Genomic DNA, 16937 nt, shown 5'->3' on the forward strand with positions numbered 1-16937 from the left:
TTGAGGGAGGTGCTGAGGCTTGAGTGAATCGGGTCCGGCAGTACACTCCCGAGAGAATTTATTTTTCTCACTAGATTAAGATTTAAAGTTTGAAGTAAAAGATTTTGAGGATTATTTATTTAAAGATTTTATGCTTTATTTTGAAGTTTATTAGTTGGATTATTTTAAAATTGAAGTACGATTTTGTTGTTGACTATTTATGAATTTTTATGTAATTGAGTTTTTAAATATTATTTTAATGTTGGAGGGTTTTGAGGATGGAAGAAAATGTTTATAAAATTTTTTTTTTAGTATTTATTTACATTTTTAAAGTTAAAAGTAAAGGACATTTCAATTTTTGCCTCCACAAACTTCTTCCACGATCTTAATATATTGTGTTTTCAATTTAAGGCATATTATTAAACTTCTTCCACTTTAACCCCTACTAAATCTTTTTCCTAACTGTTTTTACTTCTATAATTTCCTTCTTCTTTCCTGTTTTTTACTTTCTTAGGCACAATTTTAACTTGAAATAATAACCGTATAACTAGAAATATATAAAAAAAATAAAAAAATCACTATAATCATAATACATATGACTTTAACAAAAAACTAATAATATTTAAGGTATTTTCTCTGGTTAGCTAAATCAATTTTTAAATAGGAGCAATAAACCTTTTATATATTACAATATGCACGTACAACTCCAATAAAATTGAATTGCCAAAGTTTACAAACTCTTATACCCAAACATATCACACATAAATAAACCTATTTATCTCATTTTTTTTAATAGATCACAATACACACTTCACTTTACCCATATTTAACATTGGCATAAATTATTTCTCAATTTTTGTTTCTTTATCATTTATAATTGACACGATTAATTTTGATTAATACCTTAAAAACTTGAAGTATTTATTGTTAACTATATCAATTAATTATGAAAAAAACAATAATTATTTTTTAATTCATATTTAGTTATCTATTACACATTAACAAAAAAATTAAATTATTAAATAAAACCTTATGTTTAGTTTCTCTTAATAAAATATATAAATGATCTGCCCTGCCTAGTAATATATGTGTGCGCGAAACATAATTATCCAAAGTCAAACGTGCGAGACCAACGTGCGCAAGAAGAGCGACCCACTTTTCTTTGATCTTTTGAGGAGGGAGCTGTATCGGCCGGTTCCTCGTGAATCTTGCGAAAATGTTCTTTGAAGAAGATCTTATAGATGGGTAGTGGGTAGAGAATCATTAAGGGATGAAGAAATGGACCGGTGGTTTATTGATTGTGGGCCTAGCTTTCATTTTGGTGCTCAGCTACAGTTTTATTGGAAAACCCGAATCTCCCAGGAAGCAGTCTTCTGCGTATGAATTTTTCAACCCCCATCCACCCGAAGAGGGTAATTCAGATGGCGATGATAGTTTATCTTTGGCAAAGAAAGAAAGGCTACGGGTTGTTCAGAAAAAACCCCAGCTGATACATCTTCAAGGGCTGAGTGATTTATACAGTTTGAGCGAGAATGTGACAGACGAAGAGTCTGATGCCTTGCTAGTGTGGAGGAAGATGAGATTTTTATTTACACGATCAGATGCATTGCCTGAAACAGCTCAAGGGATTAAAGAGGCTCTCGCTATATGGAAAGATTTACTGCCCATGATTGAGAAAGACAAGGCTTTAAGGCTTGGTGACATTACTGCAAATGAAATTGAAGACTGCCCTTACTTTGTCAAAGCATCTAATAATGAACTTGAGATCCCTTGTGGTCTACTTGAGGACTCTTCTATCACTCTTATTGGGATCCCAAATTCTGAGAAAGACAGTTTTCAAATTGAACTTATAGGCCAACGAGAGCTGAAACGCCCAATTGTATTGCAATACAAGGTCTTTTTACCTGGGGAGAACTTGACAAAAGAGCCTTTTACTATTCAGAATACGTGGACTAAAGAATCTGGGTGGGGCATGGAGGAGAGGTGTCCTGACCATCGTATGTCTGGTGTTTTAAGAGGTACTCATTTGGGAGATAATTACAATGTGAAAATACAGATACATAGATAATTAAAAGAAATGCGATAAATATTTATCCTTCAGTTTTCGTTTATCTTCTGTTGTCATTTCTGTTTCTATCTTGCTTAGCACTAGTCACCTTACTGTGGACTGTAAGATAGATCAACGTTATAGATTTGATTTCTGACAAATGAACATACTGTTTCTAGCCTTTAAAGATTAGCAACGCTTTGTTAAAATATGGTCACTGACAAATTAATTTTTCTAGTGGTCCTAGAGTTGATTGTAAACGTAAGGACGCTTTGTACTGGGATTGAATTGCCCTTTTCTTGATTAAGTACATAACGTAACGTGGAAGATGGGTTTCATGTGGTTCCACCTGGTGATTTTTGTTGGCTTTGACGTTATTTATCAGCTGATGAGTGACCACATTAAATTAAAGTTGATAAGCATCTGAGTTAGATTTCATGTATTTGCACTTGGTGGTTTTGTTGGCTTTGACACTTGATATTAGCCGCAAAGTGACCATGCCAAAAGTGGATAATGGTAGAGTCTTTTGCATAAGTCATAACAATGCATCCTTTGCTCAGTAGGATCCGCTCTGGTTAATAATTTAATCTGTTTCCTTTGCATGGCATGATTCATGCATAAAGTCAGCTTCTTTAGAACCTCCATATAAGTGTTGAGATTTGAAATTATTTCTTGAAATTTGACACTAATTCTTTTGTCAATTTAATCTTCATTGGTGTGTATTTTCCTTGATGGACTGATCAAGTGCAACATTCAAATCGGCCAAAGAACACTAATTCTTTTGTCAATTTAACCTTCATTGGTGTGTATTTTCCAGTCGATGGACTGATCAAGTGCAACATTCAAATTGGCCAAAGAACTGCAGAGGAAAGTTTAAATGCCAGTCACCCTACATACAGAAAATTTGCTAATGTTTCTGGAGGGACTGTGAGCGCAAGCACTGCCCTCCACTTTGTTGAAGGTAACCCCTTTACAGCCTCATTGTGGGTTGGCGCCGAGGGATTTCACATGACAGTGAATGGAAGGCATGAAACATCATTTGCACATCGAGATGTAAGTTTTTTTGGCATTTCAAAATGTTGGTAGCAACCGCTTGGGCTATGTAATAATTAAGAGCACCCTAGATTGGTTTCCTTGATTGGTTTGCCATCACTCTCTTGCTATATACGAATTACTAATGATTATTATTATGCAATTGTAGAATCTCGAACCCTGGTTAGTTAATAGAGTCAGTGTGAATGGTGGCTTGACCATTATGTCTCTCCTAGCAAAAGGTCTTCCTGTTACTGAAGATGTAGATTTGGCTGATGCTCAAAACCTCAGAGCCCCATCACTCTCTAATAAAAGGCTTGCACTTCTAATTGGGGTTTTCTCTGCTGGGATTAACTTTGAGAGGCGTATGGCCATAAGAAGAACCTGGATGAAATATGATTCCATACAGTCTGGGGATGTGGCTGTCCGCTTCTTCATTGGACTTGTAAGTCAATCACTTCAACTGGGATGACTTGATTTAATCACGCAAAATCTATTACTTACATCAAATGACGCTATTATATGTTCAAGGGGAGGGTTTAGATAAAAATTTGGTAAAACAAAATTTGTCATAAACTCTTCCAACTAAAAATTATGTAGGAACAAATCTTTTACCTTTAAATTTAGTGGAAAAATATGTTTTTTTTCCAAAATTAATTTTAATTTGGGTACTAAAAATACTTGCATAAATTTTTTATGCTCACACAATGCTTGTGATTGATTAGTCGAGTAAATTATGTACTACTGCTAGGTATAATACAATTCAATGGTTTTGTGATTGATTCTCGAGTCCATACAAGATTGTGGAAAATATTGGGAAAGATGGTTTTTCATCTTCATTTATGTAATTGAATGTAGCTAAAAATAATATGGAACAAAGAATTCGAGTAATTCTCTCGAATTCTCGGAGATATTGAATATTTTGCTGAAAAACCATGTCTCTGATAATGTACCTGCATGTGCAATTTTTGCATCTCTTTATTTTTTATTGACCCTTCTAAATGCCCGTGACATATAAAAATTGGATATTGCTTTTTTCATACACTAGCAAGAAACAAATGCCTGCACATGAATACACATGAAGAGTTATATAAATTAAGAAAACAAATGTTTGTCTTTGTTGTATTATTTTGTTTATATTCTTGTAGGATTATGATTAGTTGTTGAAATTATATATATAAATAGAGGAAACTTTTACGATAATTGTGAAATAAAATTTCATGTTAATTATTGTGACGAACCGTGTCTTAAAATAGTACTATTTTAATATTTGCGGAAAATTTTTAATTTTCTTATTAAATAATTTATCATAAATATAACTCGTAAAATAAATAACGGTCACCACGCATAATATTATTTAAATACCAAAACTATAAAATTCTTAATTTAAAACATCCATCATAATTTAAAAAAATCTAACAAAAAAGTCCCAACTTACTAATCACTAAAACCCGTGCAATAAAATTTGAGAAAATAGTTTTAAACGTGCATAATTAAAATCCCATAAACTACAAGGTCCTCGGGTTTGCATTGCCACTAGTCCGAGCCTGCTCACTGGTCACCGCCTCTCGTCTCCTCAACTACATCATCTGCATCGATCAAGTCTAGTGAGCCTAATGACTCAACATGCATAAACCGTGAATAACAAGTAATACATGATAAAAATCTATGCAATTTAAACATAGCTCGTATATAGAATAATATAAGCATAAATATGTATAACGCGACTTTCCTGCATAAAAATTTCCATAATATCATATTTTCGTGCTCGTCATAATCATCATAATCGTAAATCATTTTGCGTAGAGCTCTGTTGAATGCAAGTGGCCCATTTACATTAATCGTTTGATCAAACTAAGTCACAGTACTGGGCCGGCAGAGATCACCATATCCCTTGGACCGGATGTCCGCTGCCCAACATAACATGATTCCTCCGAAGAGGTTGGAGGGTCCTCAGACATATTCTCCGGCTTCCAAACCCGTAACATAATTTGGACACAAGACAAATCACATACCTCAAAAATAATTATTTTGCACGTCATACATTCTCACAAACATCATAAACCTCGTTAGATCGTCCTCGGACTTGCTGCCCGCCCTAACATACTAAAATTTATACCCAAAACAGCTTCTAAGGTGCATTTTGACACATACGACTCCTGTATTAAATAGAACTACTTAGGACGTACCAATTGACTCGGGACTCGACCCATACATGAAATACATCCTAACCTACTGCCCAAGGCCATAGACCAGCCTCGATGAAACAACCCACTCCCATGACAAAAACATTTAAAAGAAATATCATATGCGGAAGCCTTAACATTGAAAAGGGAAAGAACAAAATCCCATTTAACATCATAAAATTTTCAAAATTAGTTTACATAAACATTAACTTTTGTATCATCCAAAAGAAAACCAAAAATCAACATCATTCACCCCATAATTCATTTTAGCAAAATACATGATTAATTAAACTTCTCATGTTCACCATAATCAAAATAAAAGTGACATGAACAAACAAAATCTTTCCCATTGCCTTTTATATGACTTCTCCTACCTCGAACAATCCGCTTCAATCTTTTTTATTACCTGCATCACATGACATTAACTGGAATGAGATATAACTCAGTATGCAGAAAGCTGTGCATAACAAATACATATACATGGGCTTGACTTGGAACATGGCTATAGCAATGACAATGAACAATGAATCAATGACAATAAACAATGAATAATACCATCTTCAATGATCAATAGATAACAAAGCAATATAAATGGTATTTCATGGCATGAATTAAAGGAAAGGAAGTGATAGTCTGTGACCTGTGGATAGTATCTCTTTGATATATAAATATATCAAAACTGTGAGAGATACTCATAATCATGTGATTGGCCAATGACATGCATGAATTACTATCATTCCTTGGCTTTAATCATAGAAAATCTCATTGAGGCATTTATACAAACACTTGGTAGGCATAATGGTGTATTAGCTCCTTGATCAATGAATTCAATGGAAAGGCTTGAACAGTGAACATATAACAATATATAGATCAATTATATACCAATGAAAGGAGCTAATTATCAATAAACATGGCTTATATACATATATTCATCATGTGAGCACAAGGAGAAGTTTCTACTTACAACCACAAGCACAATGGTTGCTAATGTAACCTTGATTGAATTCCTACATCAATAAACACAATAATAACCAACAATTATCAACATTAATCCAAGAAATCAACAATTCAACTTAATCCTTCCTTACTTCAAACCCTTCCAACTCCAAGAATATAAAAGTTCTTACCTTAGAGGAGCTTGACTTAAGAACTTCACTTAAATACTTGATTTGAAGTAAAGAAATATTGGAGAGAAACTTGGAGAAAGAAAAGCAAGAACCGATGGAGAAGGAAAAAAATGGAAGGAAATGGGTAGAAACATCTATATTAATCCATAAATAAGCCTTCAAAACAACCAAAAACGTGTTTTCTATGCCATAGACACGGACCCCGTGCCCCCCTCCGTGTATGGGTCCGTGTACACACTGGAAATCACACATTTTGCATGGCAAGACCCGGACCCCGTGTAGGGGTCCGTGTACCCACTGTCCAAGGGCCAAAACTGTATTTTTTCTTCCGAATTAGCCAAAGTGGTAAACATGAAAGTTGTAGCCCTATGCCTTGTCTTGCATCTTCAATTGGCCTCATGTCATTTGAAGGTCTGAGTAAAAAGTTATGCTCATTCTCCCAACATGTGTCAGTGCAGGAACAACGATACACACGACACACTTCGAGCCAATTTTGGCTCGTCTTTCATAATGATTTGAACAAAACTCAAAACATGAAAATTATAGTCTTATATCTTATCTTTCTATTGGAAGTGGCCTCACATCAATTGGATCAATATACAAAACATTATACTAAAAATCACAACTGCTACCACATTTTTTATGCCGTTTCTGCACTTCTATTTCCTATTTGGCTCAAGATCAACTTTCTATTCTACCCATTCATTTCCATAATCATCACCAACTATGAACATAATACCAAAACAATAACCATATTTAATCATCCCAATAAACATATCCATAACCAATAACCAATAACCAATAACCATCAAATCTAAACAACGAACCATAAAATAACACCATAAACAATGACACAAGAAAATGTTGGGATATTACACTCGAACCATGCCCGAATCCCGTACCATGCAAAACAAACCAAATAGACACAAGCTACCCCAAGAGTGACGCTATAGCACTTACTGCGTTCCGTACGACTTCCTATCGATTCTAACTCAAACCAATCCCAAAACAAGCCCTAGACTCGACCCTTAGACATAACGTACGACCCCGTTCCAGCCCATACACATGCACCAGCCCTTAAACAACCCAAAACAGCAGCCGTAAGTTGCGAACAACACCCCATGCGTGCAAGCTTGTAACTTACGGCTCCAGCAGTTATTTCCATCCAACCAGACCCTAACCAACCATTACCAGGCCTACCTCGGGACCCTAAGACCCCGCCTAGACCCTAGCTACACACCCTGGTCCAGCCAACAACCAACCTGACACCACACAAAGTCGCGACCACCCATATGCGTGGCCGTGCGCTGTTTCGTCCCTTGCTGCACTTGCAGCTTCTCGACTTCCTACTTAACGACATATAAACACCTCCTAAAACATAAACATACATAGCAGCAAGCCATAGGATCGGTCCAGTGAAAACGACGATTAAAAACTCGAGAAAAAGAAGAAGTTCATGCGTAATATGTATCGAAACGAGTTTTAATCGAGTTGTCACGCCCCGAGACCGGGGTTAGTCGACACCGGCGTTGTTTTACAACCACACAATTGAAAACAACAAGCCTCGTAGTACAGTATAAACCAAAAACCAGTCTATTTCATCATTAACTCAAAATAATCTTGTCTTACAGCGATAAATTCCAAAACGAAATAAAATGTGCGGAAGCATTGTACAACTTGAATCAAAACTTAGGAAGAACTCAAGCGAGAAATCTTCATATCTCGAAACTTCATCACCAACCCCGAAGCATGTCTTATTCATCGTCGTCTACTTGATCTTCGTTCTTATCTGGAGAGAGATGTAAGGGGTGAGTGTTTTGGGAAACACTCAGCAAGTGGGGGCCGATCGATTACCACAAGTACATATAAATATAATTTAAAACCCATATTGCAAACTGATTTTCAAAACGTAGTATATCATATCAGATCAGAATCAGAATCGAAATGCGAAACAGAGATTATCAGACATTCAGAACAGAACGAATCAGAACAAACGAAAACACTGTTATTCATCTCGTTATCCATGGTCAAATTGTCCCCAATATGTTAGTCCTCTAAGGGGTGAGGCCAAAACACAGTTTTATACCCACTGATGGGGGCTGAAACACAGTTTTATACCCACTGATGGGGGCCATATAATTTACAATCGTCGTTCCATATCCCACTCGAATCATAACAGTGCACCACAGAATAAGATGTATCAAACAACACTTATCGGAATTTTTGAATGAACTCAGCAGAATCAAAGAACATCGGAAATAGAAGGAATATATCGTACATCGATCGAGATTTTATGAAATACATAATAGCATTTTTTTGAAAATGGTTTGACATACATACAAGCATGTCATGAAATACTTATACAAAGTTTAAGTTACAAAGAAATACATAGCAAAAGCCCACTTACTTGATTTCGTTTGGATTAAAACGCTAGAAGGACGTGCTAAAAGAACTCCGTTCGAACAAGGTCGCTGCAAAGCTTCGAACTCGGCTGTCGCAATGCTTCGAATTTGGCCTGCTTTCCAGCAGCTATATTTCGAATTTCTGTAGCTACGGGGAAGGATTTTGAAGTAGGAGAGGTGAGATTACTACCACTTCGGTCCTCTTTATATAGGGTTGGAAAATCAGCTACAATGGTAAGCTCTTATTACTCTAAGAATGTCGCTGATTTTTGAAAATGGTTTGACAAATAATAAACGTTTTAAGGATTTTTATATGTTAAAATTGTTATTTTAAAGGTTTATGATTTAAATGTCAAAAGGTTATTTTAAATGTTTATTATGTTAAAATGTTGATTTTAAAACGTTTATGGCTTTTAATGATTTTTATATGTTAAAACGTTGATTTTTAAATGTTTATGGATTTTTATGATTTAACATTGACATTTAAAAGATATGTTGCATGCTTGGTTTAAAAGAAAAACGNGACATCCTCTTAATGACACCTATTCATGGCCATTAACCTCATATTTAAAATGCTTATTAATGATCATTAACTTCCTCTTAATTATCATTATTTTTCTTTTAATATAGGTAGTTTAATGGCTGATTTGTTGTGGTTTAATTTAGTCTTTAACAATGGTGATAAAAGGTCAATAATGAGAGAAAAATGATTATTCAAATTTCCAAGATTATGATTGCAGGGAACAAGAAAAATGTTGGGCCAAAAAGAATGAGCTGAAATTTCCTATGACATATATAGGTCTTCCCGTTGCAAGATTTCGGGTCTTCACACGAGTTCTAACATATATATAATTAAACCAATGAGTTTTCATGCATATTTTATATCAAAATACAATATATAACATGATCGATGCGTAAAAGAAAGGTTTAGATATGCCTTTGCTTTAAAACGCACGAATAATCGACAAACGAACGCGTGGGAAAACGGAGGCCCAATAGAGACGGTTTGATACGTTTTATGGCTCTAAAAGTGAGTAGGTGAATCAAGGAATGTTGTGTGATAGATGGCTTAAGCTTGCTGATATAGAAAATTGAAAAAAAATCCAAGCTTAGGTGATTATTTATTTAGCCTTCCAAATTTTTAATTAAGGGTCTTAGAAATTTTAAATTCTACCCATAAGTAAATACTATCTAGTTTAATTAATTAAGTCATAAAATAATTATTAAAATATTTATTTCGAGTGGACGTATTTAAATCCCTTATTTTTGAATTTTGTTAATTAAAATGCTTAATGTTTCTATTTCACTCGATAAATTAAATTTAGCCCGAAAATGCTAAAATTTATAAATACTTTAAAATACTATTTTCTTGACTTATAATAAAAATATAACTTAAATTTTTAACATCTTAATCGTCTTCGATCTCATTTCCCGGTTCAATATCAAATATTAATCTGAAAAACTAAAACTCGTGAAAACATCTTAAGTATAAAATTGCATAATAAAATAAATATATATATATTTTAAAATAAATTAACACATAGCATGCATTGCTTGAATTATTAACTAAATAAATAAATTAATCCGATCATGCATGGGGTTTACGCATTCTAGTTTTTGTCACTAAAATTATATAATTTAAACTAGATACTTCTCAACTAAATCTTATTATCAGTTACATACTTTATATTGTCAATTTTGAAATGTAACATCGAAAAAGTTTCCAAGTTTCCATGACTAGTAGTTTAAATAATTTATAAATTTATTATATCTTCAAACTTATTTAATACCACTGTTTTTATATTGTTGTTAATTATTGTTTTTTTAGAATTTATTAAATCAGTTATATTATTCAAGTAAACTACTATCATAATCATCAACATAGATCCATAACCAATTCGAGAAGTAAACAATAAGATAAATTTTTTACAGTAAGGTATAAAGTCATTGGATTTTTAAATTTCTTATATATTTATGGTTTGACTATTTAGTTATATTTTTACCAACTTTTATATTTATCATTTCTCATATGTTTATGATGTAACCTTCTTTGTCATTTTTTTAATTATCTATTTATTAATTTACGTCTTTTACCGATCTTAATAGTTTGAGCAACAAATTTGATACTTTGTTGTGAAACAGGTCATGCCTGAATCCAATTATATTCACGTGTAAATGATTTGAGTAACTCTAAAGTTATTTCAAAATATAGCCAAAATATCAACTGATTTACATTTAAAATCATTTGGCAATGTAAAAGAAAAGCATGGATCTCCAAATTTTTGCTCTATTTACATTATTTAGAAGGTTAACTGATTTTTTTTTAGTTTCTTAATGATATTGTGACTTTTGAGTTGCTGTGACTTTTATTTCATGACTTGTTATTTTCTACTAAATTTTAAAATGCAATGTCGCAATGGTTTTGGTTGAAGAAAAGTATGAATGGAGCATAACATATATGGTAGTCGAATTGTTGAGCAAACAATGGATATGATATTGATTAACTACAACAAAATAAATAATATGCTATGAAGTAACATTATGATTTGTAGTTGTACACTTGAACAAAAAATTATGAATATATTCAACTTTCAAAGACACGATACTTTGATTACAAAAACTGAGTGAAGTAAATAATATAATATGAATATATTCAAATTTAAATAAAATGATACTTTAAATTCATGAAACTATACAAATCGAATAAAAAATGATGTAAGATGTGCATTTTTAAGCTAAATAAGCTAAGTGAACATGCTATTGATATTTAAGAGACAACGAACGAACAACAAAATTGTTTAAAATAAGATGGAATATTTAATATGTTCAGCCCATTGATCCAGCCTTCTCTTGACTCTTTATGTTACAATTGTCCCGCATCGAATATTAAAACTAATAAATATTGACTTATATACCAATGAGGTTACACCACCCAATAAGCAAGTCTTTTGGGATGGAACACCTCTTGGTTTTATAACCTAACATTGGTGCTCTTCTTGAGAGACGTCATAGTGGAAGGGGCAATCTAGAAAAAAACTACCATTGGATCAGTGACGATAATTATGCCAAAAAAAAGACATATTATAGGCTGGATTAAGGTGCATGATGCATACACTGAATAATGAAAGGTGCGGACGTCAGCTTCTTAAAGGGTCGGCGATGTTACAATTGTCTTACTTCGAATGTTAAACCTAATAAAAAGTGGCTAATAAACCAATGAGGTACACTACCCAATAGTCAAGCTTTTTGGGATGAAACACCTCTTGGGTTTATAACTAACAACATTACCTGTCATTTCAAATAGAAAGAGGAAATTATAAGATGACATTATTGCCATTTCAAAATCGAAAGAGGCAAACGACCATATGAAGGGCAACTGTGTGTATGTATATAGATTATAAATGTATCTAAAGATCATTTGTCTTTTTCTTTTGTAATTGTATTCTTTTTATTTTGATGTAAAATTGCAGCATGTGAATAAAGAAGTGAACTTCAAGCTATGGAAGGAAGCACAAGCATACAAAGATATCCAGTTGATGCCTTTCGTTGACTATTATAGCCTTCTCACTTATAAAACCATCGCGATTTGCATCCTTGGGGTACGCCTTTTATATTACCTAAAGATAATAAAGAGGAAATGTGTGCAACTGAAACAAGAATATTTGTGAGAAACTTGTTTGCATTTCTGCTGAATTTTTACAGCCTGTATACACGTAACATAATAAAGAATTTAAATTTCTAATTGATTCTATAATATTATCCTAATAATTGTTCCTATACTAATTAGTCATTAAAGGAAATTGAACACACACACACCCCCATCATATCTTCTAGATTATTTACTAAATTTTCAACATTCTCCATCAAGCTTACAAATAGATATTTTGCATTCCAAGCTTGCTAAGAAGACTTCCAATACTTGGGTTTAACAGATTCTTGGTCAAGACGTCAATTTCTTGTGCATGAGTAGAGATATAGCACTCCTTCTTCTATTTTGTTCTCAACGAAGCTTTGGTCTATCCTTTGAATGTTCATCCTATCATGTTGGATTGAATCGTTCATGATGCTAATGACAGATTTGCTATTGCTATACGATTTGATAGGTGTGCTGATAATAATCTTCAAGTCTTACATTAACCTTTCCAGCCAAATAAGTTAACACATTCCTTGAACAATGGCACAAAATTTAGCCTTAGCACTACTCCTTACCACAACGATTTCTTTCTCGTTTCTCCTCAATTTGGAGCAATATCCAGAAGTTGATTTGTAACCTTCACTCCCATCAACACATCTTTCGATGCTTCTGTTATCACCTTGCTTGAACACAAATTCTCTTCCTAGATTTCCCTTTAGATATCTCAAAATATATTTCACAGCTTCTAAATGTCTCTATGTGGGTGAATGCTTGTGTTAACCTACAACACATGCAACATATGTAGGTCGAGTGAGGAACTAGTAGCTTACCAACCAGACATTGGTACCTTCCAACGTCCTGCTTGCCCAATTTTTTTTCTAGAGGTGTTCGTACAGGCTTACAACTCAATTTTCCAGTTTCATGTCGTAAACGAAGAGTGTTTTAAGGGATGAAACTACCCTCTTTAATTAATAGGTATCTCCACACTGAGAAAGTATCTCAAGAATCCTAGATCTTTGACTTCATATTCTTCTGTCAATTTTATTTTTCTTGAGTTTATCATTCTCAACTATGTCATCACTAGCGACAAGAATGTACTCTACATACATGACGAGGATGACCCTCATTCCAACTTCTCATCATCGACGAATATAGGATGATCAACCTTTCCTAAGTGTATCCTAGCCGAATGAGTAAATCTGATGAAACATGCACTTGGAGACTATTTCAAGGCATATAAATATTTCTCAAGTTTGTAAACTTTTCCTTTCTCACTTTCTGAATGAAATCGAGGTGGAATTTTCATGTATACTTCTTCAGCCATATTTCCATTCAAAGAGACATTCTCTATGTCAAGTTGTTGTAGTTCCCACTCTAGGTTTGCTGCAACAATAGAACATACGTTGATTTGAATTCGCAATAGGTGTAAATGTAGATTCACAATCAATTCCATATGTTTGCTTGAAGCTTTTGGCTACAAGTTTTGCCTTGTATATCTCCAACGACCCATCAGAGTTGTATCAATCCATTTGCAACCCACATTTGTCTTTGCAGTTCGTAGTGTCATGACACTTCAAGTCTCGTTCTTCTCAAGAGCTCTCATCTCCTCAAGGATTTCTTCCTTTCACTTTGGAATTTGAAGAGCCTCATGTTCATTTTTAGGAATTTTTGCATTGGATTGTGAAGTGAAAGCAATAAAAGAAGACAACTTGTCATATGAAATAAATTTTGATATTAGCTGTTGAATTTCAAGATCATTAAATTCTACGTGAATAGTTGAAGGAGATGGAGAATTACCTGATAGGCTGCACAGGTTTTTATTGGTTGATTTCGTCTATGTTCAAAGTCAGGACTATGTGACAGAGTAGAGTCCTCTTTCGTTTTCAGCTGTTTTGTCTTGTAACATTTGTAATCTTTCTGAGTTGGACAACATCCAACAAACACACATTTGGTGAGCAGATTAAAGTATAGCCAAGGAGTTTGAGGTTAATGATTTGGGCCAGTGGAGGCATTTTCTAGAATGGAAGTAGCAGGTCGAAGGATGGTATTGTAGTGTCTCAATGAAAGTACATCAAAGATCTCTTGCAAAACATTGGGACGAGTGTAGATAACCATTGAACATTCCAATAAAAGTTGATATGAAGCTTGGACGATCTTAGTAATCTGAAGAGAATACAGGAAAACAATTCTTCTTCAGGGAAAATGAATAAAAGGGAAATTTAAGTATATACAGATGCCAATTGGACAGGTTAAGTTACTGATGAAGGTCAACTTTAGGGTACTGTTCATTTAACGGGACAGTTGAAGTCATTTGTCGGAGGAGAAAACAAAATGCCGTTGCTAGAAGTAGTGCAAAAGTTGAATTAGATCACTGACTCAAAGATTGTGTGGGGATCTTTGGCTGGAAAGAATTCTAGAAGAACAAAAGGTGCAAGTAAGTCTTCACTTGATGAGAAGTTTGCCATCATGAGTGCGTAGAACTAAGCATGGTGTGATGTTGACAATTGATAAAAGATAAGCTTGAAAAAGAATGATCCATACTTCATTTGTTCTAACCAAACATCAGGTGGTAGACGTTTCAACCAAGGGCCTATTTCGAGTTATCAAGTTACAGATTTCTTTGCACTATCTTGAGGAGGACCCTTCGCAATTTAGCTATGACGGGGATTATTTTGATTAAGTTATGAAAATTTAGTAAGTTAGCTATGATTGAGAATTTATTTGAATAAATTAGCAAAATCAAGTCCTAGGATTATATGGAGAGTAAGTGAGTCCTTATTATTTGATGTAGTAGGTTAGTTTGTTTTATATTTGAAGTGAAATACTTCTTGTGAATACAATTCACTAAACTTTATTTCTCCCTGTTGATCGCTTCATGTTTTCTATTGAACAGACAAAAATATCGTCTGCCAAATTTATAATGAAAACGGATGACGATGCTTTTGTTAGGATAAATGAAGTTTTATCAAGTCTCAAGGAGAAACCATCAAATGGACTCTTGTATGGCAGCATATCTTTTGACTCAGAACCCCACAGAGACAAGGACAATAAATGGTACATAAGTGACAAGGTATCACCGAAAAGAAAATTTTTTTACTCCCCTATGACACTATTAACTTTAAACATACGTCATCTATAAATTGTGGTGCTGATGGATCTCTTTGGTAGGAGTGGCCGCATTCTCTGTATCCTCCATGGGCTCATGGTCCAGGTTATATAATTTCCCAGGACATAGCAAAATTCATAGTTTATGGTCACATGAAGAGGGAACTAACGGTAGGATCTCAAATCTTGAGTTAAATCTATCACTGTTAATTCCCCTCTGAGAACCAGTGACATGAATTTTTTCGTGTTTTTTTTTTCCCAACTACTCTCCAAATTTTATCTATTTTTATATGTGGCAGCTATTTAAACTTGAAGATGTTGGTGTCGGGATATGGGTTGAGCAATTTGAAAAGCATGGTCACAAAATTGAGTATGTAAATGATGACCGATTTCACAATGCTGGATGCGAGTCAGATTATATTCTAGCTCATTATCAAAATCCAAGAAAGATGTTGTGCCTGTGGGAGAAGCTTCACAAAGACCAGAAACCTGAATGCTGTGAAGACTGAATTCATGAATTATTTAATAAATAGTAAATGGATTACAAGACTAGAGAGTGACTTGAATTTTACCATATAACCTTGGTAATTTATACTTGGATTAATGAGTGTTGTCTTGGATATTTCAACCATCATCGCATCTTCTTTTTTTCAAAAAGGAATGCCTTGGGTTTTTTACTTAAAGATACTGTATAGGTGACCAAAAAAGATTGCATGAGTTGCAATGCGTTTTTCAAGTGAATAGAAAAGAGTAGTGTGGCTTGGTACTGGGACAACGGTGTTGATTCTTGGAAGATATATATCAACTTGTGGCAAGAAAATGCCGTAGGCCAGTTTAATCTATATGAAGATCATCGTTGGTGAACTTGTCGTGGTTGCTAGGATTTCATCAGATTTTGTTGATGGAAATGTCCTGTATGTGTACTTTACTCTTTATTATGCAATGTAAGTAAAGATATTTGCTTATGTTTAATGTACATATCTATAAATTTCCAAGGATGTATCTGTTAGGTGAGATTTTAATAAATGTGGGTGGGGCCCACATTTATTAAAATATTAAAAATAACTTTCATCCCACATCGGTTTTGTTAAGAAAATTGCTGGAGGGAATTAGTTATAAATAGAGCTCAATTCCTTCAGTTATTGTATCCCAAAATCAAAAGCTTTTTAGCTTTGATAAAAAGAGAGTGCATAGAAAAAAAGAGTGTATTTTTTTCTTGAGTGCGGGAATTCTCTTTGTGTGAGTTAGAGAAATTATTTTCTCGGTATACTCGGGTTGGGAGTGTGAGAAATATTGAGTGTATTGGTGTATACACTTGTTGTAATATTTCTTCCGGTTATAAAAGTTGCAGTGCTCCGTGGACGTAGCCTATATTGGGTGAACCACGTAAATCTTTGTGTTCTTGTTGGTTATTTTATTCCGCAA

The 16937-nt window shown here is 33.9% G+C and overlaps 1 protein-coding gene across 2 annotated transcripts; it reads left to right on the forward strand.

The window, feature by feature from the left end:
• The first annotated feature begins 1056 nt into the window (after positions 1–1056).
• Positions 1057–16469, forward strand: LOC140961493 (hydroxyproline O-galactosyltransferase GALT3). Of its 2 annotated transcripts, XR_012172360.1 has the most exons (8): positions 1057–1997; positions 2844–3079; positions 3228–3503; positions 12244–12372; positions 15301–15477; positions 15576–15683; positions 15812–16096; positions 16171–16469. XR_012172360.1 is itself a non-coding variant. In XM_073420050.1 (7 exons), the coding sequence occupies exons 1-7, from the start codon at positions 1250–1252 to the stop codon at positions 16019–16021; spliced, it is 1884 nt and encodes a 627-aa protein (XP_073276151.1). In that variant the 5' UTR covers positions 1057–1249; the 3' UTR covers positions 16022–16161. The 2 variants fall into 2 exon arrangements, 1 of the variants encoding a protein (XP_073276151.1); XM_073420050.1 differs by lacking the exon at positions 16171–16469 and having other exon boundaries at positions 15812–16161.
• Positions 16470–16937: the final 468 nt, after the last annotated feature.

This window comes from Primulina huaijiensis, chromosome 16, assembly GCF_012295235.1.
Source record: "Primulina huaijiensis isolate GDHJ02 chromosome 16, ASM1229523v2, whole genome shotgun sequence".
NCBI lineage: Eukaryota > Viridiplantae > Streptophyta > Magnoliopsida > Lamiales > Gesneriaceae > Primulina > Primulina huaijiensis.